Here is a 12,321-nt window from a genome sequence, read left to right on the forward strand (position 1 = left end):
AGAGCTGGGATTCAAACATGCAAATCTCATCTCGAAGTGGTCCCTCGCTATGTAGGGTGTGAGCACCTCGTGGCACCCCAGAGATGAAGGGGCTGCTAGGCCACAGCCTGTTCCCTGAAAACCAACTTGAGTCCCTGAAAACCAGTAAGGCAGACAGGCCTCCTGCTTTTCATGATGTAGGCAAAGATGGGCAATATTAGACGTGTCAGTGTTTTTGCAGGGACTTGAGCAGGGTGGAATAAGGTGCCATTTAAGAGGTGGACAAGGCTCTGGCCCTGAGAGTGGGTGATGTGTCCCTGGTCTCTCTCTGACAGCATTACAGCTTGAAGCCCCATCCTCTAAGCCCCCGTTCAGTGCCTCTCCTGCTAGCTCTGATACCCTGCAACGTGCCTGATGCAGGTAAAAGACTCTAGACTTAAAAGCCTGGGTGCCAGCACCCTTCACGGACATGCAGGCCGGAGCGCTGGATACCCGCTGTACCCCGGCCCGGAGACAGAAAGCAGAGTGGCTCAAAATGCCACGCTCCCGTTTCAGCGACGCTATAACTGCACACTGGATGCTTTTCAGCTGCGGCCGCAAGTCGTTCCTGTGGCTCTTTCACTGGGCTGTTTCCCTTCTGTCAGCATCCTTTCAGCTACGTGGTCACTGGAGCTGGCCCCAGAGTTGCAGCAATGATCTTGCCAATGCCACATGCCAGGGTAACGCCACCTCTCTCTTCAGACTCGATATTCTGCTTATGCCACCACGGCCTGCGCTCACTTTGCAAAGGTATGGGCACACGGGCAGTTTAATGTGGCAAGGCAAGGCAAGGCTTTAGCACAAGCAGTCTGCTGCATGGTAGATGCCCGTGTGCACACGCTTAGCTGTGGCTAGCAGAAACTTAAACCATAGTAGCTCATCCCTCGGTAAAAGGGGTAAGTTATATCAGTTCAGCATCTGCTTCCCGCAGGGTAAGAGCACACGCACAGAGGCACTTAGCACAGAGCAACTGGCGCACAGTCATCCCCCTTTACATCCCAATTTCATATGTCCATCCTTGAGCTACCACATCATACTGGGACCGCACGTTCAGTTGCCTCCCAGCCTTGCCCAGACATCCTTCCCGCAATCACTGCTTCCTCAAACAACGTTAGAGAAAAGGCGAACAGTTTCCAGGCAGGGCAGAGCAGATGCTATCAGTATTAGTTGAGCAAAGGAGCAACTACAGAGCCTGCCCCACAATATACTGGTATGTATTTGATGGCCAGGTACCAACGTACCCATGATTTCTTGGTGCCAAAGGCAATCGGGGCTTGATAGTAGCGATGATATCTTTTATTAAACCCACAAGATTTTTGCAAAAAACCCCCAAAATTCTTTAATTGCAAAATGTCTTTCATATTTTTGCAAAAATCTTGTGGGTCTAATAAAAGAGATCATCGCTACTATGAGTCCTGATTGCCTTTTCCTCTAGACCTATATGGCTACAACCTTGGATACCTTCTTGTTTTTCACGGTAGCCACTGCTAGGCCTGGCTGCGCCACATAACGAGGCCAATAAAGATGTAGGCCCTATTGTTCCCTTTGATTTATGCACTTCCTGAAGTCAGCCAAGTCCTTTTTCATCTTTTTTCAACCCGAATGTAATTACCCCTTTTTTTCCTTTTCTTCTGAGCCCAGGGTCGCTGCGTGTCATGGAGCTTCTAACAAAGCTGCCTTGGCAGGTTGCTCTAATACGCTGCGCAGTACTGACACGGGCATCCTTTTGCCCGCTGATCTGATAACTGACTGCGGGAACATTTAAAAATCCCCCTTCAAGCATTTCAAAGGAGCCTAGGGGAGTTAGGCACTCAGCAACCTGTGCATTTCAAATAGGACTGACATATTTATTTAACTCCTTTAGGCTCCTTTGAAAGCAGCAGCCTAAAATGGAAGGAAAAATATGCTTTTTGGGATTGCGTCTTATTTGTTAAACGGCTGGAATAATTCTGCTGAAGCTCCGTGGGCGTTCGCAGGCTTTGTTACAGCGGCGTTCGCAGCTTGCGCTCAGACGTACGAGCTGGATCTCTCTCCTGGTTACGAAAGGAGTGGGGGAAGCTATTTGATTAACTGTTGTGCCCACCTCTGCCTGCGGTTCACCGCCTCTGTCTTCATAAACACGAAGGCATTGCCCAAAACAGGCAGTGTTTGCTGCTAGAGCTCTGCTGGGAAACCCTCCAGCTTATACCGGAGAAAGTGGGGTTGGTTGTTTTGGTTTTTTTTTTAACCAGGATCATTTTCTGAACAAAATAAGGTAATGCAAGGAGAGGACTTGGCTGCTGGAATAACTGCTTTGGCTCAGTTTTGCTGCAGTAGCGATGTCGGCTAAAAGAGTGATTTCTTTCCCCCCCACACCCCACTACTTTTAGGTATGCCGCAAAGTGAGGGGCACGGGTTTTAACTTCAGTTGTGTAAATGCTTCTCCCTGGAAAGGGTCCTTAGTGAGAACTGAGACAGGCTGGACACGCTCAGCTGAGGTTGCCTAAACTCTTCCAAATCCTCGAGCAGCTTTTGCTCGAGAGCCGCGCAGCAGGCTCCGGAGCTGGCTGAAAGCAGGGATGTGCGATGGGACCACATTGCCGCCCCCCACCTCTGGATCCACCCCTGCCCTGGGGTCGTTTCCATTGATGTCAAATACCAATATACATCCGTTCCTCTGTTCGGGGCCCCAGTCCCTTGCTTCTTCACCTCCCTGCTCCTGCTTCCACGCCTGCAAAACGAGGAGACTCCTTTATTCTGCTGCAGCTCTTGCAAGGGGGCTGGCGGGCGGGGATGTCTGCAGGGTGAAGTGCAGCCTGACATGGAGGCAGGCAAGGCAGCTTCCAGCAAGCGCGTTTGGGCACAGCCGTGCAGACCACAGCTGGGTCTGATTTACCCTGCTTCCAGCGGCGCTGCCGCCTGCTGCTCTGCAGTACGGCTCTCCATCCCCTTCCCCCAGCCGGGGCCCACGCTGAGATCATGCGATTGCGATCGGGAGGAATGTCAGCCCTGTTTATAAACCCCTCTGCTCCGCGACCGTGCTCCATATATAGGCCGATGCACTGCCTGAGCCCCAGATCCGCCCCGACTCATGAATCCCGTCGTGCAGCTCCGTGCTGCAGAAAAATCAGGCCACAACTGTGGGTTTCCTGGGACTCCTTTGGGCCTGATGCAAAAGCCCAGTGAAAACGGGAGTGGAGGGGGAGGAATTATTCCCCTGGCTTCCTTTGGCGCAGGCTCTCCATACATCTGCCATGGGTGTTAGCAGCTCCGGAGTGTTTTTGGAAAGCTTCCCGGGTGAAGGAAAGATGGATGCTTTCACTCGGGAGGTGAGGGGCTTGCCTGACCCGTGTCCAGCCGAGCCCCTCGGGGAGAGGAGAGATGGCACTGGGTGGGATCCCATCCCATCCAGGCTCTGGTCTGGGGGGTCGGGCACCTGGGTTCAGTTCCCTCCTCAGCTGCACACGTCTGATGTGACCACGGCCCCGTCACTCAGCACTGGGGCAGGTCCCAGCACCGGTTGCATGAGCCTACCCCTGTCCTCAGGCAAGCTGCAAACAAGGCTCCTTCCTTTGGGTTTGATCTTGACCCTTCAGTCGCCCGCAAGCCTAAGGGCAAGTGCTGGGTAAAGCCTGACGTGGACAGGGTGCACTCGAGCCCCCCGTTTTCCACCCCCGCCGAGTCGGGACCCGCTGCTGCAATGCAATAGAGAAGCATCCAGCATCTCCGTGCCTCAGTTTACCAGTTGGAAACGGCGATGGTAGCACCTCCCTACCAGATGGGTGGTGGCAGGGATGGGGCTGATACATTAAAGACTATGAGGCCCAAGGGTATGGACTGTGTCTAAAGCAGACAGGCTAACAAGGGGTTGGAGGGTGATGGCCTAACCTTTCTTTAGCACTTGCCAAGCATTTAAGGGCACAGCGGCTGGCTGCACACCGCCCTTCCCCTCTCCGCTACGGTGCCCGCTGCGGGCACTGAATAGCATCCCTTGCTTGCCTCCTCCCAGGTGGTGACCAAGCGCGGGAAAGACTACATCCTAAAGCACATCCCGAACATGCACAAAGATCAGTTTGAGCTGACGGCCTCAGAAGCCCATCTCAAATACATTAAGGAGGCCGTGCAGCTGGATGACGTGGCCGTGCATTACTACAGGCTGTACAAGGTAAGGGAGGGCTGCCGCCCGAGGGATGCGCTTGGGATCTGGGGGGCTTTGGAGCTGCTGAATCGTTTCCAGCGCGCAATGGGAAGAGTCGCCTTCGAAATGTCACTTGATCATTATAGCGGCTCGGTCTGCGATGCAGATGGGGGAGGTATTTAACTCCGCGAGGCCGAGTACTGCCGCTTCTCGTAGGACTTTGATTCACAGAAGTTAACGAGAGCTGAGAGAGAAAACAGCCCTGATTTGAAAGCCGGGACGGGCTGGATTCAACGCAGCCTCTGAGATTTCCGGGGTAATTCTTCATCGCCCGCGACACATTTACATTTGCTGTCTCCTGGGAACAAAGCAATTTGTTTGATGTTTCGCGAGCCGTTTTGTAACGTTCTTCAAATTAAAGAGAAGTTTGTCTTCTGGAAAACAAAGCAGCAGTGAGCTGCAAATACAAATCACGATAATCCTTACAAAGGAATGAATTATTAAAAAGAGCCAAAGAGCTGCAGGCTGTGAAGATGGCAACAGGCTGGAAATATCGGCCAGATTTATTCTTTATGTTGTTTTCTTGGCTTTTAATCATTGAAATGACCCTTTATTGCTCACTTTTGCTCCAGCTAGATGTCTGAAAGGCTCTAACAACATGTACTTTCCCTCCAGCTCGCTCTCTCTCGTTCCCGGTTCATTAATTAACAATATCCAGTTCAGTGTTCAGAAGAGGCAGATGAGGTGAATGAAAGAACCAGGGTAAAGGCATAAGCCTTGATTTTTCTCTTCGTGGTCTGACGTGGGGTAAAATTGAAACAGACTCCTTCCTTGGTGCCGGCAGTCTGATACGATGATCGCTCAGGCCGTTGTTCAGCCAGGCATCTCCTCCCGTCTTAACTTTGAGCAAGTGCAATAGTGAACTGAGATCTGAGTGAGTCCGGAGTACCTTGGTTGAAGCCAGAGGGCCTGATATAGCAAAGTAAATCAGTGCATTTTCCCCACCACCAGGCATTTACACACGTGCTCTGGGAGTTGCGGGGAAGCTGCTCTAATTAAAGCACCCGGAGCGTCTCGTGTGTCGGCGTCCCTGCATTTAAAAATGGTGGCAGGGGTGCTTTATCTAAAGCTCGTCGAATGAGATGCTGGAGCACGGTAATTACTACACTCCAGCAGACTCAATTAATCGAGACCGCTCCAACACGCTGTAACTACAGTGCATTGGAGCAGCCTCGCTGGTCATGTATAGGCACCCGCCAAGTTTACGTCCTGGCCCTGATCTTGGTCCTGTCAAAGTCAGCAGACCAACCTCCCCACTCTTCTCCCTCCCCCAACAACTTTATTGCATTAGTGGATCAGTCATTCACATGCCACTGGCTTCAATAGACCAACTTGCACTTGCTGCAGACCTGGCTCTCCTCATTTTAGAAGAGGGTTTTTATGAAGACGTTCTGGTTTCAGCGGTTCTTGTGCTGTATTCCCCTGCCACCAGGCTCGCCCAACACCTCTATTATGTATCTGGAGCTCTTTAAATAATGCCTCCTATTATGTACGTCTTTTTATGTGATCAAATGTGGCTTTTTCGGGTGTTGTATAGAGTATGGCATGGACATATTCCAAACGTATCTCATAAATGAATCAGAATGGCATGGGCCAACTCTCTCCTTAACATATCGTGCATTGGGGTGCACTCAGATCTGACGATGTGGTTTTAGGCTAGAAACAGATGTTGCATTTGTCCTGGAGCAAGCTCTGCCTGTGTTTGTCCCGGAGCAAAAAAGTCCTGGGATTGGCATGTAAATGGATTGCCCTTCCAATTAGGGGTTAGCAAGTGGGATTGGCGTGTACATGGATTGCCCTTCCAGTTAGGGGTTAGCAATCCCAGGACAGTGGTTTACAATGTCCTGACACAAACCGTTGGCATTTCTTATCCAACAAACCTTTTTAGGGTTTGTCCTGGGACAATCGATATGGACATCTGAATGATTGCACTTTCTCCCAGGAGAAAATAGTTTCTCTTGCGACATAGGCATTGTCTGTTTGTAGCCTGACTTTCACACAGATCAGTACCCTTAGTCCTGGGCCTAGGACTTGGTTGCTTGTTGGTCACTGCCCTTACTGGGGTCTGTAGCGAGCGTGTTCCCTGTACGCTGCTCAGACTTCTGGCCATGATGGGAGAGTAAGAGTTGCATGGTACTCCCTGGTACATGCAAGTAAAGGGACCCCCAACCCATCTCTTTCCACCCCACTGGCTAGAATAACCCACTGCCCACTAGGTCATGAATCACTCCATGGCAAAGGGAGTCAGGATACACTACATGCACTTGCCCCGCTCCTGGACCTATGCTATGAAACCTGGCACTCCTTAGGATCCATCATTAGGGTAATGTCACAGCTGAGAGCCCCTCGTGGTTGCACCGGCAATAGTGTTTAAGCTTTCCTGGATGTGAAATCCTTCCTAATAGCCCATGTTCATCTGGAAGGCTGTGTCCCCATCCGGTCTCCCACATCCTCCGAAGAGGACTCCAGGTTGGACCAGGTGCAGAGGAAGGCGGTGAGGATGATCAGGCTGGCGGGACCAGAAGAGCTAAGCAAAGGCTGAGAAGGGGATGTCGACAAACATGCTGCGAGCACAAGTGGGGAAGAGCTGCTCAACTAGCAGGGCAATGCTGGGAAAAGAGCAAGTGGGTCTAATATGCCTTGAATACGTCTTGAATCGCCAGAGCAGCGAGGTGCCGTTTTTTCCTCTGGGAGCAGCAGTGGGGTCAAGCCACACTAACAAGTTGTAAGCTGGAGTCCAATACACGTAGGGTAGGGATTTTGGCACGCGGCGTCTGAAATTGCAGGTCTGGGTTTAATGACCCAAGTGGTCCCATATTCCTTCAATACATGATTATGATACCGGGTCACACCGGGTACACATGGCTGTATAACTCCTAAAGTAATCAGAGCAAAGCTCCTCTTGCACCAGAGACTTCTGACCCTGCCAAGGTGTGCTCTTACCCCTCTTTTTTTTTTTTTTAAGCGGGAGTTTATTTTAAATGAAGACCAGTTGAACTTCCTTCTTGAAACATTGTCTTTGGAAATCCTAAAGCTTTATAGGAGTTCTTTTATGGCCCGTATCCAGGGAGTGTCCTTAACGTTGCTCGCTTTTCTCTGATTTGTGTCTTTTTGGGTGTCTTGAGAGGAGACGTTCGTTTAGGTTTGTTAAGATTAAATACACCGATATAAACCTGGCAAATTTATGCGCGTTTTTAATGGCACAGATGCTAGACTTTTAACACGGGAGACTTGAGTGGCGTTACTGTACAACACATGGAAGTGATTAGAAGAATATACCTAGCCAGTAGGAGTAGATTTATTTGCTGTAGATTTTCTTGATAACACATCCAGCACTTGGAACAGATGCGGTAGGCTTAAGTGATACAGGAAATTGTGTGGTCTTTGTCTCCAGGCTTCAAAATCTCTCCCAGTCACAAATGGAATATAAGAGCAGGCGAAATGCAGAGGCGATGGGTTTATACGCCTCATTGTCATGTAAATCTGAACCGGAAAACTGTTTCTGGGAGGCGTGGAAAGGGGAGCGTAATGGGACTCTTGCTGAGGTTGCATTTGTACTGAGATTTAAGAACGGCGGTGCCCTCCAACAAATTGCATCTAACTACACAAAAGCAATCTGCAGGAGCAAAATTTACAGAACTACCAAAGACTCGCACCCCTTTTTTTGCAGACCGTGAACACACGTGCCCCTTTTTTTGCAGACTGTGAGAGCTGCAGTGGCTCCGCACCTCTGAAAGTCAGGGCCAAAACTCTTGTGGAGACCACGGATGAGGAAAGTGAGCCAGCACAGAGCAGCAACTGAATAGGATAATATTACAGTCGTTGCCCACTAAATGACCTCGTTGGCTGTTGCCTTGTCTCTTGTGGCAGTCTTCCACTGGATATTACTGCATACTGAATTATGGACTAAAAGCACTGCTTTTGTTTGGTTTTGTTTTAGGATAAAAGGGAAGTTGAAGCCTCCTTGACCCTTGGGTTGACAACACGGGGCATCCAGATCTTCCAGGTATGCATCTAGATAAATATATGGGGCCAGGTTTGCTCTCACGGGCCCAGATGCTGCTTTAGGGGAAGTCACGCTGCCTGACCTGAAAGGCACCGTATCTGTTTTTCTTACCTGATGTCAGGTTTGCTCCCCGAGTGGAAGTTATCTAGGCTGTGATCACGTTTCATAATTTAAAAAACAAAACTGGAAGTTCACCAACTATTTTTGAAATCTGGGAAGCGCTCTCTTTGGGTCAGTCCTCTCGCTGGAAGTTAGTTGTGCTGAATTTTAGCGAGGGGTTAAGTATGGGAGAAACGGGCCAGTTGCAAAGGCTAGATACCAGTTGGATTTGTGCGGGTGAACTTCTTGCTGGGGACATTGCAGGCAAATATTATTTGTTGTCTTTTCTCTGTGTGACAAGAGCCGTCGGCCCCAGTGAAGGCGGTCAGCGGGATTCTCTCCTCTACCCTGCTCTTAGCCCCCCGTTGGGTGCTCTGTACTGTTCAAGTGGCAGTGCTCCCACTGAAGTCAGGGAAAGAATGAAGGCAGAGTGATTAGCATGCATTAAGAAAAGTGTTACCCTTTGGCTGGCTTTGGAGAACTTGGAAATCAGCTAGACTTTCGCTAAAAACACAGTCCCCTGCTATTTGGTTGGCAGAAACGTCTCACCTTTAGCTCGGCAATTGGTATTGCTACAGGAGCCAACGATGGATTCAGGCCTGAAGTCAGCAGAGTAATTAAGCATTAAAAGTCCCTCCTCCTGTTTCATTTGCAGTGAATGCCAGTGTTTCCATTAACCTCAATTTTGGGCGGGGGTGGGTTCAGATTGTGCTCTAAACATTTCAGTCTAATCCTGTTCAGCAAAGCATTTAAGTCGGTGGTTGTCAACTGGGGGGGTGCATACCCCTAGGGGTACTTAAAAGGGTTGCAGCGCGTACGCAGAACTCCGCGTGCACGCGCGCAGCCGCAGCACAGCATGCGGGCGGCCCAGAGCGCAGCCCGGCCACGTGGAGAGCAGCCGGGTCCGGCTGGTAATTGTGTTGTGGGGGGAGGGAGCGGGGCTGGGGCTGAGGCTGGAGGCAGGGGCAGGTGCTGCACAGCTGGGGTGGAGCACGGGATAGAGCCACGACCTGTTCATCTTGGGCATGTGTGGGGGTGATGACTCCCACCGCTGCATGCACCCCGCCCCGCCTGAGCAACCCCTGCCCCACTTCCTCCCTCACCGTGGGGCCTCGATCTGCCCCCACCCTTAAAAATAAGAAAAAAATACAAAGGAGTACATACACGAGCTGAAACTTTGAGACAGAAGGGGTACACTTGTTTTAAAAAGGTTGAAAACCCCTGACTTAATGAATGCTTAAGTACTTTGCTGAACTGCTGCATACGAGAATGACATGCTTTGACTGTCTGGAGCCATGAAAGTGATTTCTTACATCACAAAACAGTTCCTTAAGGATGTTTCTTTAAGGCAGCATTTCATGTATCGGAGCACGCAGGAGCAGGACGTTTATGGGCTGGTTTCGCAACCTGTTACGAAGCCAATGGCAATAATGCACCTGTCTCCGCTTGCCTCAGTACCATTCTAGACAAGTGATGGGTTGTTTTGGGTTTTTTTGCCCCCCTCCAGAATTTGGATGAAGAAAGGCAGTTGCTTTTCGACTTCCCCTGGACAAATGTGGGGAAACTGGTGTTTGTGGTGAGTATAATGTCGCAAAGGGTGCTTGGAGAATGCAAAATCTCATTCCTCCTGAGCTTCCTCCACTCGCCCGCCTGCATGCAGTCCAGCATGTGTTTTACATGTCAGTTGTAGTGTTGGGATGGTGTTTTAGTCAAGACGGTCTAATACGTGAGAGGCAAGGATTTCTGCGGGCGGTATCTTCTGTTGGACCAACTGCATCGCTTGGTCCCTGTCAGTTCAAATTCTGTTCGTGCGAGTTGCACACCCGGATGCTGATCTCCATTGCACTCGTGGAAGTAAGGAGCAACTCCTCTGAATACTGCCCCGCTGAAAGCAGCAGAACCGGTGGAACAGACTAAAACCAAGGCCAGAAACGGGGAAACGTTGGGCGCAGCTACACGTTGTGCTACGGAGACGGAGCAATACGCTACGTCACCGTACAACATGCTGCCGCAACGCAGTGGTCATGCAGGTCTACACATGATCGCCATCCACTGGCGATCTACTGGTGCGCTCCCCAGTTATGCAACACCGCTACAGCAGCACAGCAGCGAAATCTATGCATGCGCCACACTCACAGCGTAGTAACCACCCATACTACGGGTGCAAAAGGAAGTACTAAAGTACAGCGCTGTAGCAACGTTGCCATAAGGCGATGTGTAGACGCGTCCATTATGCAGTCGTTAGAGCAGGGACCTATGGCTACAAGCCTGCTAGGGATGCTAGGAAAGTTTCCAAGCCTGTGGAAGATCAGCCAAGCTGGAGAAGGCATGCGCATATATATTTCAGGCTTGCTATCACATCAATCTGTGTTAACAAAAGCCCCCTTTCTAGGAGCCCAGTACTTCCCAAACTTGGGGTGCTGCAAGCCGGGCCTCCGTAAACTTGCTAGCTGCTCTGGAAAGGTTAGGCTAGGTACCCCTCCAAGGCATGCTGCAAATAGTCTCAGATATGTTAGTGGCTCTCACCTAGTTCGGGAGATCAGAGCTGCAGCGTGCGCTGGATGTGCAGGCTCCATTCCCGTTTTCTCGTTCAATCTCCGAAAGGTTACAGAAGAACTAGAGGCGGTCCAGGGAAGAGCAACAGGGGTGATTTGTTGTATGGAGGGGCTTCTGTATGAGGAGACGCTAAAGGGCCAGACCTGCTCAGTTGAGAAACAAGACATTTAAGAGGGAACATGAGAAGGGTTTACGAAATACTAAATGGCAAGAGAAAGTCAATAGGGATTTCTTATTTACTGTCTCTCAAGACGAGAACTAGGGGCCGTACAAGGAAACTAGCACGTAGGAAGTTTAAAACTAACAAAAGTTTTCACGCAGTGTGTCATTGAAGTCATTTCCACCAGATGTGGTATAAGCTGACAGCTTAGCCAGATGCACTAAGGGACTGGATAATTTTTGGAGGAAAGGAGCATCGGTAGCAGTAGTTATTGAGCATGGGAGTTAAGGATACAGCCTCTGAATCAGATCTTCCTAACCTTTAAATGCTGGAGGCTGCAAGTGGGAGAGAGACAGGGAGAAAATTGGTCATGCCCTGTTCACTCTCCCTTTCTCCATCTGCTTTCTGCCGCAGTGAGATACAGGATCCTGGGCAAGATGGACTTATCGTCCAACCCAGTAAATGCCAGATCTTATGTGCTGGGGCTCTGGGTTTTTCATAGTGCCCTGTAAATGGAGCGGCGGCAAGAAGCAGCATCTCAAGCGTGAGCTTATTGTAATGATTAATAGCTAGATCAAGAATATAGATGCAAACACAACCAGTCCCAGTTTGAGGCTTTTCCCCATAATAGTGCGGGTAGGAAAAGGGTTGTAGAATTCCTGTTGAGAAATGTGCGTGGAGCACTCCCAGGTCAAAAAGTCACCGGCTTGCCGAATATTTCACTAGATGCCTCAGAAAGCTGTGGAGGGAAATCATCCATCTGGAGGGAGCTCCTCTCTCGGTTCCTTTCGCCCAGCGATTCTCAATCGGGGCGCCGCGGTACCCTGGGATGCCATGAGGTCCTTTCAGGGGTCCCACAGAGCACCGCGCAATGTTAGTTAGCACCGTTAGGGGGGCAGATAGGATTCACAAGATAAACCCCGAGATTTCAACTAGGAATCCAGAGTGTTAAAACCATTCTGCCCTGCTGTGGGCTTTCTGAGTTCATTGCAACAGAAAAAAAAATACGTATTCTTCTGTCGGCAACACATTAATGAAAACTAGGAACTGGCATTTTCCCAGGGATGCCTTGAGTCTAAAGAAGTTGAGCACCACTGCTTTAGACCATGCTAGCTCAGGCCCCAAATGGAGTGTGTTAAACACCCCAGTCCTGTCGAATGCCCCCCCTACATGCATGCATGCTCCATCAGCAGCAGGGCAGGTGCTGCGGGGATCCGGAGGTGTGTACACCCAGATGGGGTTGTCCTCATCAGCCCGGCAGATCTCCCTAGCACAAGCCGCTGAGCAGAACAGGCCGATGGGAAG

At 50.3% G+C, this 12,321-nt stretch overlaps 1 protein-coding gene across 6 annotated transcripts in view; it reads left to right on the top strand.

The window, feature by feature from the left end:
* Window positions 1–12,321, top strand: part of FRMD6 (FERM domain containing 6) — a 135,523-nt gene that overhangs the window by 110,828 nt on the left and 12,374 nt on the right. For all 6 annotated transcript variants that reach the window (XM_006023088.3, XM_006023087.3, XM_006023089.3 and 3 more), the window contains exons 7-9: window positions 4,007–4,162; window positions 8,136–8,201; window positions 9,808–9,876. In XM_006023088.3, the coding sequence (XP_006023150.1) occupies window positions 4,007–4,162; window positions 8,136–8,201; window positions 9,808–9,876 (291 nt within the window). The remainder of the gene's footprint in view (window positions 1–4,006; window positions 4,163–8,135; window positions 8,202–9,807; window positions 9,877–12,321) is intronic.

The sequence above is a fragment of the Alligator sinensis genome, unplaced genomic scaffold (genome assembly GCF_000455745.1).
Source record: "Alligator sinensis unplaced genomic scaffold, ASM45574v1 scaffold50_1, whole genome shotgun sequence".
NCBI classification, from domain to species: domain Eukaryota; kingdom Metazoa; phylum Chordata; order Crocodylia; family Alligatoridae; genus Alligator; species Alligator sinensis.